This window comes from Chrysochloris asiatica, unplaced genomic scaffold (genome assembly GCF_000296735.1).
Source record: "Chrysochloris asiatica unplaced genomic scaffold, ChrAsi1.0 scaffold00034, whole genome shotgun sequence".
NCBI classification, from domain to species: Eukaryota; Metazoa; Chordata; class Mammalia; order Afrosoricida; family Chrysochloridae; genus Chrysochloris; species Chrysochloris asiatica.
In genome coordinates this window covers 15,350,616-15,375,568 of record NW_006408552.1, presented here as the reverse complement: position 1 = coordinate 15,375,568, position 24,953 = coordinate 15,350,616, and the positions used below count along the sequence as shown (strand labels likewise).

Below are 24,953 nucleotides of genomic sequence, written 5' to 3'. Positions count from 1 at the left end.
GTTTCTGAGGAGCAGCTGGTGAGCTTGAACCACCAACCTTGCAGTTCAAATGGCTTTGCAGTCTGGCACATTAACCCACAGCGCCACACCAGAACTCCATGTATATATAGTCAGTCACCTTTTATTGTTTATTAAAAAGGTATCTGCAATAAAATCACTAGTCTCGTAAAATTTTATCATGCAATCTTCATGATCATTTCTATCACCAAGGCCATATTCTCCAAGTACTGATTTGTTTCCAACCTTTGCATTCCAATCACCAATAATTATCAATACATCTTGTTTGCAAGTATGATCAATTTCAGACTGAAGAAGTTGATATAAGTCTTCAATTTCATCATTACTGGCTTCAGTGATTGGTGGCAAATTTGAATGATAGAGGTATAAACTGGTCTTCCTTGTAAGCGTATAGATATTATCCTATCACATTCAACACTGTACTGCAAGATAGATCTTGAAAAGTTTTTAGATGAGAGCACCACCATTCCTCTTAAATTTGCATGACCAGTATCAGTCCATTTTGGTTCACTAATTCCTAGGATATGGCACTTTATGCATTCCATTTCATTTTTGAGAACTTCCAATTTTTCTATATTCATACTTCCTACATTCCATGTTCCAATTATTAATGGATGTTTGCAGCTATTTCTCCTTATTTTGAGTGGTGCCCCACCAGCAACTGAAGGTCCTGAAAGTTTTACTCCATTCATGTCATTAGGGGTCAACTCTACTTTAAGTAGGCAGCTCTTTCGCAGCTGCATTTTAAGTACCTTCCAACCTGACAAGGCTCATCTTCCAGCACTATATTTGCCAACATTCTGCTGCTATTTATAAGTTTTCATTTTCCGGTACTATATCTGACAATGTTCTGTTGCTATTGATAAGGTTGTCAGTGGCTAAACATTCAAAAGTAGTCCACCTCTCCTTCCTAGTCTGCCTTACTCTACAAGCTCCGCTGAAACTTATCTACCATGGGTGACCCTGCTGGTATTCAAAATATCAGTGGCATAGCTTCTAGCATTACAGTAACACACAAGCTATCACAGCAATGCAAACTGGCATACAAGTGGTGGGGGAATCTCATTACCAACCAAAAGAACAGTCATGAGAGGAGCAACTCTTTTGGACCCCGAGATCCATGCGCAGAGAGGCAGAAGCAGAGACAACAACAGAGGTAGCAGCACAGAGAATGAGCCCTGGGCTTCCTGGCTGAGTGAGGCTGCGTGCTTTCAGGCAGGAGGCTTGCTTACAGAAGATGTGCTCCTTAGGCATTTGCCCAGTTTTGTAACACTTTCCCAAACAGGGCAGAGGCCAAGGGGCTGCATGATTAAAGTCAGGATGAGAAAGGCATGCTTCCGGAATGGCTAAGAGTTGCTCCTGACTGGAGAACGGCTGTGTCCTGGGTTGTTGCTGATCCTTAATTACACCCTGTTCACTTCCCTAATAAACCCCATAATCATGAGTATTGCCTGAGTTCTGTGTGGCCTGCAACAGATTATTGAACCCAGCAGAGAAGTAGAGTGCCGTGGGTGAGATGGTTGGTGCTAGAATAGGAGACACAAAGAGGCTTGGTTTAGTTTTAAAGTTAAAGTTAAGTTTTGTTTTATATCTGACCTCTACCTCATAGGAGTCAGCTTTGGGCTGATTTTGCCTTTGATGCTCCTTCTCCCTTGTGAAACTGGAGGAAGTCAGTCATGGTCCCCACTCCAATTTTGCAGTTGGTATCAGGAGTGGGAATAATTGCCATGGCTCCAGACTCATGGAAGCAAGGGAAGTGAGAAGTTTGATTCACAGGTGGCTATTCTGGTTTTAACTGAAATGGCTGAAAAGAATGTAGAGTGAAAATGCTGAGGCAAGAAAAAGCAGCTCCTGGAGTTGCCTGGAGCAAAAGCCAGGCTGCTCACACAAGATGGTTTTGCTAGGAGTCCAACCTGCCTGAGGGCCATGGCCACATGCATATGAATTGGAGATAGTCTAGAGAGGGGAAAAGTGTTTTTTAAAGGGTTATGTGTTTATGGATATTGGTTTCTACTACCTTGTTGTTGTTGTAACAGGGGTGAAATCATTTGATCTGGCCCTCCCAAGGCAACCACAGTTCCAGCTATCACATTGTTGTTGTTGTGAAGTGCCATCAAGTCAGTTCTGACCCATAGTGACCCTGTATAGGGTTTCCCACAGCAGGCTAGTTTTTAAGCTGACAATTTTGCATGGCCTGCAAATGATACTATAAATTTTGGCAGTAAAAAGTTTTCCTACCCCTATTGTATGGAACCCGGTGTGGTGCTGTGGGTTAATTAATGTGCCAGACTGCAAAGCCATTTGAACTGCAAGGTCGGCAGTTCAAGGTCACCAGCTACTCCTTGGAAACCCTATACAGGGTCGCTATTGGTTGGAATCGACTGGATGGCGCTTAACAACAAAAGCCCCTATACTGTATAGGGTTTTCAAGGAATGACTGCTGAGTTTGAACTGCTAACCTTGTGGTTCAAAAGGAGCATGCAGTCAAGTGCTTTATTTTATTTTAAAGTTTTTATTGTGAATTGGGTGATAATTTACATGGGAGAACATCAGCTTTGCATTCATCCTATCGTATTTCATTTCATTGCAATGATTACAATCCTCTCCATGCAACACCGTTCAACAGCATTTGCTTCTATTCTCTCTGTTTTTTGTTTTTGTTTATTTGTTTTGGATAGACATCAAAGCACTCAAGAATATATAGTCATTTAAACAATCAAAGGGCACACCCTACAAATCACCACCCCACCATCAGCACACAGCCCCCTCTCCCTCCCTGAGTCCAGAGTCCTCAGCCACTCCATCTCTCTACGTCATCGTCTCTGCCTCCATCTCTGGTGTCACTGCTTCTCTGGATAGGGTCCCACCCTCCGCTCTTCTCCCTTGATGGTCCTAGGATCCTCTGCTCCTGGGCTGCAAGATCAACCACTCCCCTCTTTTTGTTATAAAACGTCTACCTTTAGATTGGCAACATTCACAGTCAGTCCTGATAGCAATTATTCACTATTGTACCACAAGAATCTTATCCCCATCTCCTTTCACCAGCCCCGTCCAGACAGGTCGGAAACCACTCAGTGGAGATTCTACCTTCCCCCTGTACCCTTTGAAACTAGGCTCCCTCTTGAAAGCTTGTAAGCCAGTCACTTCATGCCTTTGTAGCCCCCCCATTTTGGGTAGCCAGTGTCTGAGTTGACCATCCCTGTCAACCCTGTGTATCGAGGGGGTGGGAATGATCCTCGCTGTAAAAATTTGTTCCCTCTTTTGAGCTACTACATCCATAAGTACAGGTCAAGTTCATCAAATTGTAGCAGGTCACTCTTTTTTTTTCCTCTTCTTTCTTCCTCTAGTCAAGTTCTGATCATCCAGCCATCGAAGCCAGGTCAAGTGGGTACCACCTGCAAGTATGAGTACGTGCTCTTGTGCATTTCCCCTCACTTCATGGATGCTTTACTCTCTGCTCTAGTCCTCTATGGCCATGTCCCTGTCCCTGGGTCCAGGAGTCCCCAGGTCTCATCATACTGCTGGCCAACCAGGTCTCAATCCAGGTAGACAGGAGACTGTTGAACGTGGTCAGACTTAGCTTACAACTTCATTGCTGCTGTCAGGAGACCAACATGTTCACCAATAAGACCACATGCCTGCTCGTGTATTCCCCTTGAGTCTCAGTCTTGGAAGGGGGTTTGCCCTCAAGTGCTTTATTTTATAGTACCACACCAGGACACATAAGTGATGAAAATGAATATTCAGAATTATGATTAAGGAGAGCTTATAAGCCCCACTTTCAGCTTGTACACGTTTGAATTTGCTAAAAGGAGAGTTAGAATCTGCCCAGAAGGAATAGGCTTTGGTCTGAAGCTTCAGAGATAGGGTTTTAGGTAGAAAACCAGAGCCTCTCCTAGAATCTTCACAGAGTTAGGTAATTTGCATTTGAAAACATATGCAGACCTACTCTGAAATGCTGCCAGAACAGGAGATCTGCATTGAAAAGAAAGACCTGAAGAGGAGGAAAAAATTGCTGGCTGTTTTGTTTTGGTGGGATAGGAGTAGTAGTGAGGGTTAGCCTACAAACTGGAAGGCATTTAACAATAACAGATCTAGGTTAGGAACGTTTTGTTTATTTTTAGGGTTAGAGTTGTTGTTGTTGTTAAGTGCCGGTCAAGTCAATTCCGACCCATAGTGACCCTGTATAGGGTTTCCGAGGAGCAGATGGTGAGCTTGAACTGCCGACCTTGAAGTTCAAATGGCTTTGCAGTATGGCGCATTAACCCAGAGTGCCACACCAGGACTAGGACTAGGGTTAGTTAGGGGCAGGGGTTGGGCTAAGACTAGGAGTAAGACTTGGTCTAGGTTACAGTTAGGTTTTGTTTTAAATTATTTCTTGAAATCTTTTATTCTCTCTTTAATTTGCAAGTTACGTAACTACATTATTTCCTCTCTTTACATTTTTGGTTTTGTTGCAAACTGGTATCTCTGGTTCCCTATTTTCAGCCTCATAGTTTTTGTTTTTTTAACGTACTTATCTACTGGTCAGAACGACTCAATGGCACTTAACAGCAACAAAAAATCTGGGTAGAGTTCTGGGTAGTATTGTCATGCGTGCTAATTTCAGGTTATTGTCTCCTACTGTTGGACCAAATCAGTCCCTTTAGTATTTTTTGTAAGGTTGATCTGGTTCTTACAAATTCTTTTAATTTCTTTTTATCTGGAAGTGTCCTCATTTCACCATTCTATTTTGCTGGGTTTATGATTCTTGGTTGATAAATGTTTTCTTTTGGAGTTTTATATATGTCATCCCATTGTCTTCTTTTTCATGACTTCTAACAAATCAGAGTTTGTCGTATCAGTTCTCCATTGTAGGTAACTTGTCGTTTTTCCTAAGGTACTCTCAGGATTCTTGTCTTTGGTTTTGAAAAGTTGATTGCAATGTCTTGGTGATTTTTTGGGGGGTCTATCCTGTTAGGAATTTGTTCAGCTTCATAGTGTTAAGGAAGTTTCCTTCCAACAACTCTTGAACAATTTTCTCTATGGTATTTTTAGTAAGTTGTGAGGGTTATTTTTGTCTCTTCCTGTCCTGGAATTCCAATCACATGTAAGTTATTACTCTTGATGGTATCCCACACAAATCATGGGCACTCTTCAGGTTTTTTGTTCTTTTTCTCTGTTCTTCTAGCAGATGAATTTCAAGAGATTTGTCTTCAAGCTCACTTATTTGGCCTTCCATTGATTCAATTCTACTTCTTTGCCCTTTCGATGTATTATCCATTTCTAAGGTCTTAGTATTAATCTACGGCTTTCTAATTTCTGTTTTGTGTGGTTTCCAATTTTTTTTATTTGTCAATTTGTTCTTGTAGTATTTTCCTGAATTCTTCTCACATTTTGTATGTGTGTCTGGTTTTTCATCTGCAGTGTTCCCAATAATTTTCTCATTGTACTGAAAGTACCTACATATCACTCTTTTAAATTCTTTGTCAAGTAGTTCTGATACCATTTCTAGTATTATATTATCTGACTGCATTTTTGTCATTTCTATGAGGCATTCCGTCTTATTTCTTCAGGTAAATTAAAATTATCTGTATGCTCCAAGACAACGTGGTGTCATATTTCTATTGAATTGATGAGCGTATGTTGGTGTGTTCTCAAGTACTTACTGCCTGTCTCCTGGTGGATGTGACTGAAATGGAAGTATGAACACTGTTCTCTGTTCACCATTTGCGTAGCGTAGTTCAGGGTGGATTCAAACACCTCCAGAATTGGGAGTAGTTACCTGGTGCCCGAGCCCAGGCAGAGCAGAGGCTGTGCAGGAGGGGTTGCCACTTACTGCTGGGTTCAAGAGCATGGGAAATAGACACACCCTCGGCCATCAGAAGGGCACAGGGCAAGGGATAACCACACCCCCTTGCCACCAACCTCCAGTCACATCCTGAGCCTGAGGCCATTGTATCAACAACTATAGCAAAAGTTCAAGATGGCCATGCTGCTTTGGGCCAGTCAATAGTCTGCTAATTTCTCTTCTCGCTTGCTGTTCCTGTTCAGCTTCCCCTCCCAGCTGGCACTCAGTCTACTTCTCTCATATCCCCTGAAGCTCAGGGTTCCAGGATCACCACCCATAGTTGCTTCACTTGGTCTCCCATGTCCTTGATGCAGAGAGTCTGCTCAGCATGTCTGCCTACCCTGCCATCTTGACCCTGAGGCTGACCGCTTTTTAATTTCCAACAAGTGACTGGAAACGTCTCTGTCCCTCAGAGCAAATCGCTCCTCAAACGGAAGGTTAAAGGGAGGCATCAAGCAACAGCCTGGTTTGCTCACTATGGTGACCACCTGGGTCCATTTTTTAAGTGGACATGGAGGAAATGAAGCAGTGAAGAGACAGGTGGAATTTGAACATGTTCCATTGGCACCCATTGACCTGGTCCACAAAGACTGGAGATTACAGAGAAGAGGAAGGGCAGGCTGGTTCGAAACTTAAGGAGTTGGGTGGACTCAGCCTACAGGCACCAACCTAGCCCATTGGGGTAGACTGAGAGTGAAGGGGCCAACTGGGCTGAACTGCTGGGAAGTATGTGTGAACTCCTAAACTTGCAGCTGGTACCCATTTGATCTGGCTTGGATGGTTAGGGTAGAGTTGACCAGAACCCAGTGCAAAGAAGAGAAAAATGTTGAACAATGTGAGCTGGTGTAAAGTGCTACACTTTGATGGACCCGACTTTGCTTATGGATGCAGTGGTTCAAAGTTTCAACCGTAATGTAAGCATTTTCAGATTAAAAAAACATGCTAGTCTCCTCAGAGTACAAGGTGGAAAGGGACAGGCAATTTAGAAACTAGCTATTGAAAACAGCTGATGAAAGCATGAAGTGGCTGACTAACAAGCTTTCATGGGTGTGTTTAATCTCAGAATGGGAGCGTTCCCTCTTTTCCTGATGGGTCTAGGGAAAAGAGGGTGGGGAAAGATGCTTACGGAATTAAATGATTCAATTATGAGTGACTCTTAATAGGGTTTATTATAATTGCAAAAATAAATTGTCAAAAGGGGGAATTTAATCCTTTAGTGTAATTGTGAAAGTGGGGGAGTTAATCTTTTATGTATGAAAGAGACAATGGCTAGAAGAGCCAGGGGTGACCTGTAGTACAGTGAATTTACTTGACATAGTTCATCTATCCAAACTTCATAACTCCCACCAAATGACTGAGTGGATCATGCAAACAGGATGTACTAGATTCTAATGCAGGGATGGGTCGGTTTTGCCATTCCACTAGATTTTTAATGAGCCATCTCAGAAGCAGGAATAGAGATCTCATAACCAACGGCACCTATCAACAACCACCACCAACAACCAGAAAAAAACAGTCACGAGAGGAGCAACTCTTTTGGGCCCTGAGATCCTTGTGCCAAGAGGCAGCAGCAGAGAGAGTCAGACCAAGGGCTACCTGGCCACTGGACTGAGTAAGGCCTCTGGGCAGGAAGCTGGCTTGCAGAAAGGGTACCCTTTGGGCATTTACCCACAGAGCTAAAGGAGCTTTGTAACACTTTCCCCAGCAGGGCAGAGGCCAAGGGGCTGCCAGGCTGAGAGGTCCAGGATTAGAGAGGTGTGCTTCCGGAACAGCTGAGAAGCAGCGCTCCTGACTGAAGAACTGCTGGGTCCTGGGTTGCAACTGATCCTGAATTGTACCCTGTTCACTTCACATAACAAATCTCATCAGTGTGAGTGTTGTCAGTTCTGTGTGCCCACTGCGGGCAGATCACTGAATCCAGCAGAGTAGAGTGCCATGGAAAGATGGTTGGTATCAAAAGAGGATAAAAATGGTAGGAATCAGCTTTGGGCTGATTTTGAGTTTGATTCTCCTTCCCCCTTGTGAAACTAGAATTAGTCAGACATGGCACCCACACCATATTTACAGCATGACATCTGTTTGGATGATACTGCTACTATCCCAGCTTTCGTTTATTAGCGTATCTTTTTCCATGCTTTTACATCTACGTCCTTTCATTTGGGGTGTGTCACTTGTAAACAAAACAGCATACAGCTGGATTCTATTTCCATGGAATCAGATGATCTGTTTTTTCATCAGGAAGCTTGGTTCACTTGTTGTGGTGACAGATGTATTTGGTTTCATTTCTACCATCTTACATCATATTTTCTTTTTATCCTATTCTTTCTATGCTTCCCCGCTTTTCTTTTTTGTATTCTTTTGGATCAATATTTATTCATTCCAGTTTTCACTTTTTTTGATTCACACTTTGAACCTTTTATAGTGTTTCCTCCCAATATAACATGCATTCTAAAAAAACTGAAACATTCACCAGTGTCTCCTGAACCATATACCCAAGGTCCAAACCCATTGCCATCGAATTGATTCTGACTTAGAGCAACCCTGTAGAACAAAGCAGAACTGCCTCCACAGGGTGTCTGAGGCCAGGAATCTTTACAGAAACAGACTGCCACATCTTCTGCTCAGGGAGCACCTAGTAGGTTCAAATCCCCAACCTTTCGATTAGCTGCCCAACACTTAAACAGGGCTCCTAACTGAACCACGTAAAGACATCTAAACACTATCTATCATCCACCCTCCTGGTTTATTCTTGACTAATATTTTAACTCCACTTTGTTGGCTATTTTCATTGTCTTTAGTGGAGGAACATGTCACCTGTTTTCAAACTAGCACTTGAAAAACACAGGGAGCACAGATGTTACAGAACAAAGCAATCTCTAGTCATGAGATACTCTATACATTAAGATATATATAAATAGGTATCCTGATACTCAGACCATGAAAACTAGAATTAAAAAGTTCCAAGTTTTCAGCATAGAAAAATGAGGACAGTCACATGCAAAGCTTATAAACTCAATTTTCCCTCTATGCAGACCAAGATGGCCAGACTAGCTGTGTGCATGGAGTCTCGATGTGGTGCTGTAGGATAAGCACTGGACTGGTGACCACTAGATCAGCTGTTCAAACCCACCAGATGCTCCTCAGAAACTCTATATAAGGTCACTATGAATCGGAACTGACTCTAAGGCACTTAACAACAGATCTTGCATGGAAACTTCCATCAACCACCAAAGTTGCTCAAAATGCACAGCTATCCTACATACTTCACCTGATCTGATTACTGAGGGAGAAGGACAGAGATGTAGCAAACAGAAATCATGTACAAAAGACATGGGGGGTGGGGGGGTGGGGGAAAGAAGATTGAGCTGATCCAAGTTGATGAACTTGACCTATGCATATGAATGCAGTGACACAAAAGAGGCGATAAATCCTTACAGCAAGAAACATTCCCACCCCCTCCACACACAGAGTAGACAGAGAGGGGCAACTTGGATATTAGATACCCAAATGGGGAGGGAGGGACTACAAAGGCAAGAAGTAACTGGCTTACAAGCTTTCAAGAGAGAACCTAGAGCTAGGGGGCATGGAGGAAGGCAGAATCACCAGTGAGTCCTATCCAATTTGTCTAGGTGGAGCTGATGAAATAAAATACAGATGGGTAACGTGCGATACTGTAGTGAATAATGGTTATCAAGACGGATTGTGAGGGCTGGAAATGCAAGGGTAGATGTTTTGTAGCAAGGAAGAGAGCGATTATTTCTCCAGTCTAGGAGCAGAGGTCTCTGGGACCACCAACGATAAGAGCCAAGAACGGGACCCTACCCAGAGAACTGGGGATGCCTGAGATGGAGACAGAGATGGAGGGATGAAGCAGCTGGAGACTTTGGATCCAGAGAGGGAGAGGAACTGTGGGCTGAAGACTGAGGGGTCGGGGGGAGGGTAGAGCACGGGCTTCTAGGATATGCCCTTTGGTCAGAAGACGATGCATGGAGGGGATTGGAACCATGGCAACGTAATGATATACGATGGAATGAATATGGAACTGAGGTTCTCTCATGTAAACTATCATATAATTTACAATAAAACATTTAAAAAAAAAAAAATACATTGGGAAGCAAGCCTCCATTACCGGAGAGCCCAAAAGGAAAAGGACCATATACCAACTTTGGAAAATACACCTAGAATACAAGGAAGAGTCTACATAAATACACTAATATGAAAAATGCAAGTGTGGTATAGAGAACACAGTAGCAAGAAGGGTGTCAGAACCAGGCCACTTGGAAAACTGTTAGGTTTGCTGCGTCCGGATTAAGAAAAACTAAATTTTCATTCATCTACATTCACCTATATTTCCTCAAGTTGGAGTTTCTGCTACCTACTTATGAAGGGTGTGTATGTATGTATGTGTGTGTGTGTGTGTGTGTGTGTGTAAAACAAAGGCACCAAAAACTAACTAGATGTCAAGTGCTCACTAGACACTTTTTATATAATTCTGTATATAACACTGACTAATGAATTATGATGTCATGGGTTGAAATGTGCCTCACCCACCCCCAAATGTGTCAACTTGACAGGTGTTTGTCAGATATGTAATCTAGTTTGGCAGTTGTGTCACAATGTAGCCATGTCACTGTAGGATCAGCAATGGACTTGGAGCCACATGACTGGCAGTTCAAACCCACCAGCTATTCCTCAGAAACCCTATACAGGGTTGCTATGAGTTGGAACCAACTCCACGTCACTTAACAACAACAAGGTAAGAAGCAACATTGTTAATCAGATAGTCCTGAGCCAATGTCAGGGGAGTTTCCCTGAAGTGTGTCCTGTGTCACATTTTATCTTAAGACAAAGGGAGAGAAAAGCCAGCAGACAGAAAGGGACCACAGCACCAACAAGAAAAAAGAGTCCGGAGTGGAGCATGTCCTTTGGACCCAGGGTCTCTGTGCTGGAAACCTCGGAGACACAACGGAAGATTGGTGCCAAGACACATAGAAATCGCCAAATACTGGGCCCGCAGATGCTACAGGAGACAAGGCCCTTTTCCCAGAGCCAACCGAGAAAACCTTCCCCTGGAGCTCATGTCCTGATTTGGTCTGCTAGCCTCCTAAGCTGTGAGAGAATCAGTTTGTTTGCAAAAGCCATACACTTGCAGTGTTTCTGTTATAGAAATCCAAGAGGCCTAAGACATATGGGAAATCATTTTTTTAGAATTAGTTTAAATTTTTTAGAGAGTGCCTTTATGTGGCTAGTTAACGTTGGAAATTAACTTTACTATCAGCATTTCTATGGAGTGGATAATGCTTCTAATATGTAGAGGTGATATGGCCACCCCTATGGCTAATGTGTCATGAGCATTGCTTTTAGTAAAGTGTTAGCCAAGAATCAAATGGATCATTGGTTTCAAATTATGGCTAGGAACACACTAGCATTCAGAGTTTTTCTTTGTATGAAACAGTATACAAGCACACCTTGTGCACACAGGCGCAAGGAGAGACGAGGAAGGCAAAAAGATTTTTTGTTTCAAGATGAGTGATGGAGGCCAAGAGAATACAGAGCACTATTGACTCACAGAAAACACACAAACATTCACGACTGGATCGCTGATTGCATGCCTCAGACACAATCCTATAAATGAAGCCAGTATATCATTTCTTAATCGTTTCCCATCTAAACTAAACACTAATTTGTCATTTTTCTTTTCTCTACTCATTATTCTTGCAAAGTTAATGTCCTAGGAGCCGCCATTTCTATTTAAGGGATTACATACAGCTAGCTACCTCAGAGGGACTGAATTAGGCATATGTCTATGCTTTCTCTGAAGTGTAATATACCATGCCCAATGGCATCCAAGTTGAAGGTTAATAGTGAAGAAAACTTGGGGGGGTTACCAAGCTGAAAAATCTAATACTAGTTCTACATATTAGTAAAAATCAATAGTATAAAGAGTTTGAATACTAGTTTATATTGTAAATTTTCTCAACAATGCATCAAACATACACTTAGTCCACATATTAATCTTGGGTACAAACATACTGGAATGGGGTTTCTCTTTTCTTCATTAAGGGCATAGTTCTTTAAAATAATTACTGTAACCCTTGTTAACACATGAATAGCAGTACTTCTAGCTTCACATAGTAACCCCTGACTTGTGATGAAGACTAGTAAAGGAAGTTGCCAAATGAACCTAAATCTATTTTGAGTAATGTCTAACCTGACACCCTACAATCTACTGTCTTAACATGTGGAGGGTGACAAGTAGTTGTGTTGGCAGATATTAGTTATGGACCATGAGGTTGTTTGTATCGGTTCAATTGCAGTTTTATTGAATTCTTGATAACAGGGATAGGATTAGCAGGGAGAGCAGGGGTATTGGGAAGGTTGGTGCTAGATGTTTCCTGAGAGGCCAACAGAGAATCCACATTCAGGACAGTTTCTAACTGGGTTGCACTTGTCCCTCTGTTGAGGTGTTCTTCTGTTTTGGTGTTCTTGGTCCTTTCTTCTTTCTGATGGAAGCTAGTTCTCTAGACTCCTACAATAGGATTGGGTATCTTCGTTGCTGCATTTCCTGCAGGTCTGGGGGCATGGTTTACCAGACGTGTTGAAGAAACAACTCTGGTAACAGTGGCCCTCGATGGTGGAGAGATAACCGGTTGTGTGGCAGTTTGAAGAATGCTTTCACTTAACAAACCCCCTGAGTTTTCACTGGAATGGGCTTGTGGCAGGGAAACCTCAGGAGCCTGAATGTTAGTCACAGATGCTGCTGTTAGGACTGGGGTGGGACTGTTTCTACCTAGAGAGCTGCTTGTCAATGGACCGGGCATCACAGAACTGGGAGGGGAAGGCGCAGACAAGCCATCATTACTGTCCACAGACAGGTCGAGGCTGCTGTCATTCAGAACAGTCAATCGGATGCCTTCTGTGGAATGTGGTTTCTTACTCTGAAGCACGTGATTAGGTAGAAGCTGATGAAGTTCCTTTCTCGGTAAGTGCACTGCATCAATTTTCATATCCATCTCAAACATCTTGCTGTTGATTGCTTGCCTATAAACGGTATCAGTAAAAGACTGAATATCATAGGTGAGGTCAATGCTGAGAGTTTCTGAGTTTTCTGGTTTTTTCAACACCAACCCAATCACCCACATTGTACGAAATTCATTCTTGTCAGGATTCTCTTTGGGTGCTGGAAATGACTGTGGGTTAACGTGCGCCAGGGTAATATACTCATTCTTCTCCAAGCTTCCAACCAGAATTCGGATTTTTGATTCCACCAAGCCTACCCATTCTAGGTGTTGTTTTTCTGTTGGTGCACTTGCTAGAAGTACAATATAATGCTTATACTTTTGAAAGAAGTTTGGGGCTTCAAAAAGTTTGGACCAATCTGCCTTACTCAACAAAATTTCATGTGTGATAGCCAGCCCTTGTTTAAACTCCTCAATCATGACCATCCGGGTAGAAACAGACACATTGTATGTGGAGTTCTGCTGTGGATATGCTGGTGTGATTATAGGCATAAGGTGGTACCTATCACTGGGGTTGACCCTTGGGTCCCAAACAGGCAAATTAAGATTCCGTTCTTCCGGTTCTTTCAATAGCACTGGATTTGGCCATTCCCATTCGGAAAATACCAAAAAAAATTTACGGACAAGAGTTGACGCTACTGCGTTTGGATAAAGCTGACACGTTCTTGCTACTAGCATAGCCCAGGAAACACCTCCAAGGAAACCTAATATATTGGAATAGATATTGTGGCATTTGGCCCACAGTTTGATAGCTCTCAGAGTTAACCTAAAGTTGTCAATGTTTGGTACTAGATGCAAAATTTCATCAGTTACCCGGCAACCGTTAAGACTTCTTATGCATCGAATATCTAAATTTTTAAGCAGACTGTCATCTCTCAGGTCCAAATCTTCTGGAATCGTCTGCAGTGCTAATCTTGCAAACAAAATATCAATCTCTATCCCATCAAAACATAGTTTGATAACTGGTACGAATGCCTCTTCAACAGCCCTTAAGTCTTTCACTTCTTCATGTAGTTTTAATTTATCATAAAACGAGGTGAAAAAGTCGCTTCTGTCAACATGTCTGGGTGCAACACACAACGCGTCAATATCGGCCCCCTTGGTATGGACGCCTAATCTGTACGATCCGAAGGTGAAAATCTTTCCTCCAACATTTCCGATGACAGACTGTGCGAGATTCTTGCTCTCGCTGATCTCGCGTATCCACTCCTTTACCAGGTTATTTAATTTTTCCAAAATTAAAATCCTGCGCTGCAGTTCCTCTTCCTCTTCAAAGACCCCAAAGGGCTTCAGGGTTTCAATTAATTTCTGGGTAAGTATGCAGTCAGTCTCCTTGGGGGCGGCTAAACTGATTGGGGAGGACAGACCATAGTGCTTCTGGGGCGACGGTGTCTGTGGTGGGCCCTGGGTGCTGACTGCAAGCGGCATCATAGCTGGCGCTGGCGCCGGCCCCACCAGGGCACTGCCCCCCCCACCGCGACCCCCGCGGCGGCCCGGGTCATGATCCGCCAAGGCGGGAGGGGCGGGCTGCTCTCGGCCGGGTCTGACCGCTCCCGCACCGCGCCCGCCGCTTCAAGCGCGTCGCCTCCTTCCCCTCTGCCCCAACATGGCGCCCCAGCCCCACCGCGCCAGCATTCTAGAACTGGCCACGCAAACCCACCGCACCTGCGCACCGGCCGACAGCGCGCATGGCTTCACGGGAGCCGTAGTTTTCAGGCTTCCAGAGGGTTGGCTGTTTCTCCCACTCCACCCCCCCACCCCACCCCCAGCATCCAGCTCCTCTTGCCTTGCTCAGGAGGAAGTTGGAATTGGTGGTAAACCTGTCATGTTCGACCACATTACTAGTCTTGTTTTACGCTGTTGGATTTACCCATATTTCTCTGCTCGCTGTTTCTTCTCAGTCTAGGGCCTACACCTATGTTCATCCTCAGATCTTTTCTTAAAAGCACATACTTTAGAAATTCCCTTATAACGAAAGTCTTAGGTGGGAATGGATCCCACCCTGCTAACGCAGTGGTTCCATGCTTGCCTAAGGTTCGAACCCATCAGCCCTCCACGAGAAAAAGCTGTGGCAGTCAGCTCCCATAATGAAGACAACCTAGGAAACCCCACAGGTCACTATGAGTTTGAGCCCACTCTCAGGCAAGTGGGCTTCCGTAGTGGTTTTCTCTTACCCGTGTTCCTGGTTGGCAGTCCAACTTGGCTCACTGGGAATTAATACCACCAGTGTTGTGACATTTTTTTGAAGAGAATATTCTGTTTCCTGGTTCCTCTAGTTACAGACGGGAGTCTGCAGTCAGGCCAACTCTAACTCACCTGCACTCTCTTTTTGACTTTAAAATTCTCTAACGAAGCTTGAAGGCCAAGAAGGTAGTACACAACATGTCACCCTCCCCAAGGCACTGGCTTTCAATGCAGCCCACTGTACTCAGAAGAGGGCTCAAGATAGACATTGGCTACATCCAGTTAGCAGTTTGAAACTACCAGCTGCTTTGCGAGAGAAGATGAGGCTTTCTGCTCCCGTAAAGATTTACAGCCTCGAAAACCCTGTATAGGGTATAGGGTCACTATGAGTTGGAACCAACTCCAGGGCACATAACCACCACCACCACCACAACCACCACATCCAGTCAGGCCTGATGGCCACAAGGGGGCACCTGGCCCCAACTGCAACACACAGCCCACAGTCCAAGTTCAGTGACACTAAGTCAGCAGACAGAGTCTAGACAGGTGCCCGGGGAGGAGGATTCGGCCCCAGGAGACAGTGGCAACTTCTGCAAATATGTTTGATTGTCATACCAGGCATCTAGGGGGTAGTGTCCAGGGATGCCCTTACACAGCCCCACAATGTACAGGACAGCCCCCACCGCAGAGAATGACCTGGCTCAAAACGTCAGTAATGGCGAGTTGAGATACCCAGTCAAGCTAAACGTTTCCACCACAAGTAAAGGAAGGAAGCAGGGAAGGAAGGCCTCCCTAAGCCCTGTGTTGATTTAACGCACTCCTCCTAGGAACACAAATAAACCTCCCTCTCCCTCTCCCTGTCCCTGTCTCTCTTTTCCCCTCTCTCTAGTCCTTGCTGACATAAACCACATGGCCTTGCCTCCCCTGCCTCCCAACATCAGTCTAAGTGATGACTGTCTTATCGGTGACAGGCTCAGAGCCCCCTCTGCAGTGCCCAGGTCCTTAGTCCTCAGCCATGGCCTCTGGGGACACGTGGGAAGTGTCAGCCCCAGACCCTAGCCAGCCCCTCCCAGAGAGATGCATGAGACTTTGATGCTCTGGGAATCTGGGGCGGTGACGATGGGGGAGGGAGGAATGGGAGGAAGGAGAGTAGCCGCAGCTAGGAAACAGAAGTGTTTCTGGAAAACACAGATGTGAGTAGTCTGCATGCGCACAGCAGAGTCCCCTGGAGCAGAGGCAGGCGGCTCCCATTTAAATCCCACCGGGAAACATCTGGCCACTCTGGCCCACCAACATATGCAGGGCAGGTCAGCCACAGGAAAGATGCCCGCTGTGTGCTGGGAAGCAAGGGACTCATTTCACAGAACTGCAGGGCTTGGACTGTTTGGTTTGAAACCACAACCAGTCAGCCCCGCTTATAGAAAACCAGTGGGCACAGGAATTGTAATGGCAACAAATACTGCTGGCATTGGATCAGCCAGGCACCAAGAACACCAAAAACCCAACTCACAGCTATCGAGTCGATTCCGACTCCTAGCGACCTGAAAGGGCAGAGTAGAACTGCCCCAGAGGGTTCCCAGACTGCCACCTCTCTCTCCTGTGGAGAGCTTGAGCCACTGCGCACCCAGGTTCTTATAGAAGTGCTTCAGGACTCTTATACTGCCCCTGCAGAGCAGGAAGCCCATTCCCCTGGGCAGTGGAGGCACACTCCAAAGGTCACAAAGGTCACTGACCAATGTTAGTTGCATCCAGGAGCAAGCAGAAGTCCTCTGGAGACACAGTGACCCTGAGGTGGCGCCAAGGCCCTTGGTGACAGAGACATCTGTTAACCACGAGTGGGTTGAAAATTCAGCGTATGCAAAGAATTTCACTTTAGGTAATTCCCCGTGCTCCTGCGAGATCATTCTAAAACTTGGGAATTTGCTGAGTACTCAGTTCTAAGGACGGCACAGGACCGGGCAGGGTTTCCTTCTGCTAGGACTCCGAACAACAGTGACGACAAAGTGCTTTTATTATCTTAAAACCTGAGTGAGAGTTTACACACATGATGGGGCAGGCTGGGCACAGAGACCACCTAGTCACCTGATCTTAGAATAGGGCGTGATTTCCATCCACCTTATTAGGACAGTGGTGGTAAGTAGCTGTCAATTCAATTCCACCATATGGTGACCCTGTGTGTGCACAGGGTTTTCAAGCTGTGACATTTCAGAAGCAGATCACCAGGCCTGTCTCCCAAGGGGCCTCTGTACCGCCAACCCCTCTCTTTACTCATACATAGTCTCATGTGTAACTGATAATGCTGCCCAGGGGCCACATGTTGGGACAAGCTAGTGGTCATTCCCCGCTTTCCTGCCCGTGCCTGTCTCAAGCCAGTCCCTGATGGTTTTCCCTGAATCACTGAGGTCTCTGTGCACATGTGGGCTCACTGCTCTGAGCTTCCACTGTTTCCAACCCTCTGTCCCCTCCTAATAGGACAGAGGGACTTTGCCCCTGTGGCCCCGAGGAATGGATTGTGGTGTGGGTGGGTAAATGCTGGCCTTCCTGGTGCCCAAGGAGGTCTGGAGGCTCAGTGACTAAAGCACCTGGCTGCTAACGGAGAGGTTGGTGGTTCAAACCCACCACCTGCTCCAGAGGAGAAAGACCTGGCACTCCACTCCTGAAAAGATGACAGCCTAGAAAATCCTACAGGGCAGCTCTTCTCTGTCCTACAGGACTGCTGTCCTCTAGTCTACAGGGGCCAGCGAGCAGGAAGCCACGGCAGCAGGTACAACACCTGCCCCACACTGATGACAGGGCTTTTGCCATCCACACGGCCGAGGAGACAGGCCGCCAAACAGGACCTCAGAGCTACTATGTCTCTGAGCAGAACACTGTCTCAGCCAGCAGCCCACCACGCCAGGTACAAAGGTGCTCACGGTGCTTGACCAGGTAGGAGGAAGAAGCAGTAAACAGGGCAAGAAGACGTCCAAAACAGCAATAAAAATCAATGACAAGAAGGTCTGCTTTTTGTCATCACAAGCCAGTGACTCTCCACAAAGGCAGTGACAAGAGGCCCCCTAACCCCTCACCCAGGGATTGCTCCCACTGCCCATCCCACCCTTTCCTGTGTGCACAGGGCAAATGAACTACCTCCCACGTGTAAGACCACATTCATAACAACAGCGGGGAGGAGCAGAGTTAATCACTCTACTAAGCACCTTCTATGTGGCCAGCAGTGGACTGAGTACCACATACACACACATAGTCATACACACATACATACCCACTCATATACTCACACAGCCATACACACACAGTCATACACTCATACACACTCAGACATACACACATACGTACCCACTCATACACTCACATGCACACTCACACAGCCATAAACACAGTCATGTACTCACTCATACATGCATACACACACATACACTCCCCAGTCATACACACTCACAAATACATTCATACACCATACATACACAAATTCAGTCATACATACACACATACAGTCATACACATACATACACTCAATACATACATACAAACTCAGTCATACACACACTCACACCCATATATACTCATACACCTATACACATATACAAACATACACTCATACACACACTAACTTATACACTTACTAACATACAATCACTTATACTCACTCCTACACATACACACTCACATACACACACACCACACATGCACATTCACACTAATACTCACACGCATACACACACACTCATACACCTACATAGTCACATATACACTCATACACGCACACTCCATACACACATACATACTCACATATACACTAACTCACACACTTATACGTTCACACACACACACACTCATACATACCACTCATATACAAACACACACATACATACTCAGACACATATACAAACACACACATATAATCAATCACACACTTGTATACATACTCACTTATTTACAAACACACACATATATACACAGATACATATTCATACTCACATATACACACAGTCACTCATTTACACTCACATATGCACACACACACACACTCACACCTTCACTTAGCTCTGTAAGGGAGGCATTATTACCCCCATTCTTCAGATAAGAAAACTGAGGTTACACGAGGAGATGGACTTTGCCTATAATTTCACAGGGGCCACGATGCTGCATAACACTCAGTGCTGTGTGACTCCCAATCCTGAGAGGCCGAGTGCTCAGCACAGCACTTGTCTTCACCCATGGAAGGTGCCGGGAGGGTGCCCCAGTGGACTCAGAACTAGAGGAAACGCTCACCCACATGGGTCAGGAAGGCCACGGCCCCTTCGAGCCTGAAGCCAAGTAACCTTGAGGACGAGCTGCCTCTGGCCAGCAAACCTCCTCATCCCATCTAGACAACATTCACGAAGTTCATCTTCTTGTGTAAAACAATCAAGTCTCACGGAAAACTGAGCAAAAAGTTGCACAGGAGCAGAAATCCATTTCAGAATCATTGGGGACTCATGGAAAACCAATTAACTCTATAAACTTTCACCCAAACTGCAATTTAAAACAAATTTTGTAAAAAGAATTTTTTGGTACTTGACAAAATAACTTGTCACGGTGCATACAGTGATGTCATCACATTCTTCTCACCAGTTGAACAAGCGCCACACACACCCACAGTGAGGCATGTGGCATTCAGCCCGAGGGGCCAGAGCTCAGGCCTGCGGTCTTCTCCCAGGCACCTAGACTCCTCTGCAGACCCTGGAGGAGCCACCTTGCACAGTTACCTGTATTCTCACCTGTGTAGGCTCCCTTAATCACCCTCATAACTTTATCACCTCCAAAACCAAAAAACCCAAACCCATGGCCAATCAGTCCATTTCAATGCATGAGACCCTAGAGAACTGCCTCCCCGCCCCCGCCCCCCCGAGGCTTTGAGACTTGTCTTTGAGACTATTGCTCTTGACAGGAGCAGCCAGCCACATCATTCTCCCGTGGAGCGGCTGGTGGGTTTGAACTGCTGACTTTTAGGTTAAAGTCAAGTGCTTAACCACTGTGCCACCAGGCTCCTTTTCCCCATGCTGTTTCAGGCAATGAGGGGAGCTGTCAGGAGTCTGTCACCCCACAGTAAACCTGGTGTGCCCGTGTCTCTACTAACCACGGGCTAACTGCCAAAGAGCGGTACAAAGATCTGATTGACTCAAAGGAGAAACCGGGCCCTAAAGATGACAAGAATAGCCTGGAGTCAGTGAGGGTGCTGCCAATTGAGAGACTGAAGGTTCAAGTCCACCCAGAGGCACCTTAGGAAGACTATAATACAGCAGTCACCAGATCATGAGCAAGTCCATTCCGGAAATCCATTTCTACCCATGTCTTTAAGGAACTGCAGGTAAGTCGGGTCAGAGTCGGGATGGTTCTCACTGAGCCTGATTTAGTGTAAGAAATGGCTCGAGACCTTTTCCCTGGTCTCAAAGGTGCACATACAGCAAGGGGACATGATGGGGATGGGGAATTTGGTGCAAGGAGGGGCTGGTTCCATCGTTGCATAGTTAGGGAAGATTCACATTAACATGAAAGGGTAGGTACGAGCTGGCCCTAAAGCTGACGTTCATTACCAAGAACTTGTTAGCCGTAACCCAGAAACACCTGCAGCATCCTGGAGCCGGACCAGCTACAGGTGTGCCCTTGCATCTTCCCACAACCAGGGTGACAAATACGGAGTCCAGAGAAAACCTTCAGATTATCAGGAGAGCAAACACCCCTCAAACACTTCCCCAACACCTCACCTGCTGTAACAGTGTCCACATCCCTGGCGGCCAGCTCTTCCACATCTGACCTTTTCCGCAGTTCAAACCTCCGGGACAGGCCCTCGCGGGGCTTCCAGAGCTCCTGGATCAGGAGGGGCTTCTCGTTGTCTCCAAATACCCGGAAGCACTCGGCCTGCCACCTCTGCCCAGCACTGCCGGACCGGCCCACAGCATCACATAGCACATACTGGCCAGCCCCCTCAGGGCTCAGGGCATAGCGTTCGAGTGCCTCCCTCACCAGCTCCTGGGCGCTGGAGGAGGCTGTGGCCAAAACGCTCTTGTAGTGGGTACCCAAGCAGATGCTGTCCCCAAACACCTTCAGGACGCCCGGGGCAGACAGTTGGGTGGAAAGCTCAGCGGGGTCGTCACTGGCACCTGGGCTGCAGAGCGGGGGCTCCAGGTCACGGTACTTGTAGCTCAGTGTCCGCGACAGCATGCTGGACAGCAGCTGGCTCTGCCGCTTCAGCTTGCTCTTGGTGGGGGGAGACATGATAAAGTGTGCCCCATAGAACATGGTGGGGACGTCTTCATGGGCGAGGGCTGGGGGCGTCTGTTGAAGCGGGAAAAAGCCAGGTCCTGGGAGAAAAAGGAAGCCAGGTGAGACTCAGCCACCATAACGGGTCACATCCACACAGAGCCCCAGCAGGTACTGGGGGACTCTGTCAGTCATTGAAGGCTCGAGGCCCCCACAGGACCTGCAGTATGCCACCCTGGGCCAGACAGCAGTGGACTACACTACCATGAGAGGACGGCAGGACCTTGTGGTCAGAGACACTTCAAGGAACCCCAAGATTAGAAGCACCTGGATCACCAGAGGCAGGAGGCGCCAGGCCGTGGAGCTCGGGGCACATGCTACCCACAGCGGCACCCAAGCTTGAGCAGGGGTGTCACACCTAAAGCAAAGTTATGACCCTCTCAGAGCGAAGCAGACGCAAACTCTCCAGGCCAGCTTCTCGACACCACCTTCTTTTTTTTATTTATTTTTATTTTTTTAAAGCTTTTATTGTGAATTACATGATAGTTTACATAGCAGAACATTGGTTTTACATTCAACTAATGTATTTCTTTTTCATTGCAATGATTACAATCTCCTCCATGCACCATCAGTTAATGGTATTTGCCTCTCTATTCCTTCTGTCTTAAAACAATTCCATTAATTTTTAATTCCAGTTTCCACAAACTTTTTAAAGCCCCCCTCATGTATATTTTTAAACCCAGAGCATCATAAGAATAGCAATTTCCAAATGAAAACAATATAATGTTGCCAAGATCGACACCACCTTCTTGATGTGGACGTTTGGCACAAGCACAAGTGACCCCACCTTAGAGTGACCGTCCACCCTCAGAGTACAGAACAACCAGACCCCAGACTGCTAGTCCTCAGTCTGGCCTGAGGGGGTGCTGTCTGGGACAGCTGCAGGGAAATAAGGGACAACTGCAGTGGACACAAAGGGCCACCCAGAGCCAGAAGCATGCATGGAATGTGTGCATTCCACCCACTATGGGGCCTATGACAGGGCCACCCTGGCCAGTTCGCTTGAGAAATGAGAAGGCCACCCAGGGGAGCTGCAGTGTGACACTAGAAGGGGGCTGCAAAAAGTTCATGGATAAATGTCACTTTTCCATCAACTTTTTGAAGCCTCCTTGGACAATCACAACTCCCGTGCACTCAGCGCTCCAAGAAGTTGAGACATATTCCCAGGTGCCCTCACACATTCGTGGAAGTCAAGAGCACAGAAGAGGAAGAAGTAATTCGACCTTAGAAAGGCTGAGAACTGCCTCCTAGATAAAGCAGCCAGAAAGCAGCCTACTTTCTAGAAGGTTCTGGAAACAATGACCTAGGTGCCCTGGGAAAGCAGCTTTGGGCACCTGCGACTACAGTGGATGCCAGGCTAGACTCACAGCTCTCCAGGCAACAGATGGCTACGGGGTGATGACTAGGACAGGGGAAAGTAACCAGGGAGCCCCCAAAAGAAGGGGAGTCACACAGAGCCTTAGGAGACCAACAGGGAGTGTCACAAAGCTGTCACTACCACCCACGCGCTTTTTCTGAGCTGGCCACCAGGGCCCCTGTTCAGTTCTCTGAGACACCCTGCTCCCTCACTCAAGAATCAGCACCACATGTGCTCAAAGAACCCTGAATTCATCGCAGCCCACACCAAAGTTGACGTTCTGAACACTAACATCTGCCCCTTGAGGGGAGGTTGTGGGGAGCTGTGGACACATGGTGGTGCAGTGGCTAAGTGCTTGGTGGCTAGCTGAACAGTTGGCAGTTCAAACACACCCAGTGGCACTCCATGAGAGAAAGATGAGGCCATCTGCTGCTATAAAGATTTACAGTCATGGAAACCCTAATGGGTCAGTTCTACCCTGTCCTGTAGGGTCACTAAGAGTCGGAACCGAATTGAGTTTGGATTTTGGTTTGCTTTCACTTTAAAAAGCCTGGATGCACAGTGGTTACGCCCTCAGCTGCTAACCAAAAAGTTGGTGATTCAAACCCACCAGCCACTCCTCGGGAGTTAGACGTGGCAGCCGGCTTCCGTAAGATCACAGCCTTGGAAACCCTATGGAGTAGTTTTGCTCTGCCTTACAGGGTCGCTGTGAGCCAGGATCGACTTGGCTGCAGCCGGTTTGATTTGGGTTTGGACCGTTTACATGTGCCTTGCCTCTGCCCAGGTACGGGTAGGCTTTCTGAAGACTGGACTTGCTGGAAATGGTTAAGAGTCCCCAATATTCCAGGCCTGGCCATAAGCAGAATGAACATAAGAGGTTTTCTCTGGAGTCAGTAAAAACAAGACCTGCATCTCCTCACCTGAGGTGTGTGACAGGTGTCCCTGAGAAGCCTGACTGCTGGCTCTAGCTCACCTCACAAACCTGGGAAAGGCCTGGAGTTACCTAACAAGAGCATCGCCACACAGCGCTCACATGACAAACATGTGGCTCTGCCTCAGCCACTCCCCAGCATCATCATATGGCACTCATGTGACAAATACACAGGTCTACCTTGGTGTGCCACCCCACAGCATCACCACATGACAGGTACACGGCTCTGCCTCAGCCACCCATGGCTTCAGCACATGGTGCTCACGTGACAAATACACAGCTTTCCTCTGTGTGTCATTCCACAGCATGGCCACATGGCACTCACACAAAAAAACATGCACACTGCATCGGCATGCCAATGCACAGTAAGTACCACCTCGTCACATGGCTCTCATGTGACAAACACGAGGTTCTGCAGCAGTGCAGCTACCCATAGTTTGCATTCAGCAACACCAGGCTGAGCCTTGTGGTCCATTTTCAAAGGAGCACGACCTATCTCTCCCTCTGCTTGATCTTCTGACGGTTTCCAAAAGGGTTAACAGGTGCCTCTCACCACACTCCTTAACCTCCAGGTGCCCCAATGTGCTCAGAGGACCTACCTCTAACGGTGCTAACGGTGGCCACGGTGTGCACACACCACAAACCTGTGTCCCTAATGGGGCTCCCCAGGCTCTGACGCAAAGTGGCCAGTTGTGCAGCCTCCTCTCCTAGCAGCCAGTGGCGTGGGAAGCCGCCTGCACCTTTAGAGAAGGTGTCTGAGTGTGAATCTAAACAGGAGGCTGGAAACTGAGGAAACCGTCTATCCACAGGGCAAAGCCCATGTAGCCCAGGAATGTAGCCCCGCCCCACTGGACACAATGAAGACGTGAACTGGCCTCTTGTGCCAAGAGGTGGACTTAGGTTTTGAAAAGTTCAAGGCTTATACAACTCACAGAGACCCCGTGGGTGTCAGAGTAGAACTGTGCCCCACCAGGTTTTCCCAAGCGGATTTATCATAGATTTGTCAGGCCGCGCTTTCTTCCAAGCACCTCTGGCTGGACTCGAATGGCCAACCTTTTGATTTGAAGCCGGCGATTAACTGTGTGCTACCCAGTAACTTACACAGTTCTGCTTTCATAGAAAAATGTAGAAAACTATCAATACAAATCTGCTTGGCCCTCTTCCTGGTGTGGCACTGTAAAATAAGCACTTGACCTCAAGGTCAGTTTGAATTGCAAGGTCGGCAGTTCAAACTTGCCAGCTGCTCCTCAGACACCTTTTACAAGGTCGTTATTTGTCGGAACCGACTTGACGGCACATAACAACAAGGTC

At 46.4% G+C, this 24,953-nt stretch overlaps 1 protein-coding gene and 1 pseudogene across 1 annotated transcript in view; both read right to left on the bottom strand.

Moving 5' to 3' along the window:
- RADIL (Ras association and DIL domains) overlaps positions 1-21,333 on the bottom strand; it is an 82,136-nt gene extending 60,803 nt beyond the window's left edge. The window contains exon 1 of the mRNA XM_006859869.1: positions 20,799-21,333. Coding sequence (XP_006859931.1) covers positions 20,799-21,333 — 535 coding nt within the window. The remainder of the gene's footprint in view (positions 1-20,798) is intronic.
- LOC102833103 lies at positions 12,127-14,304 on the bottom strand (annotated as a pseudogene).
- Positions 21,334-24,953: the final 3,620 nt, after the last annotated feature.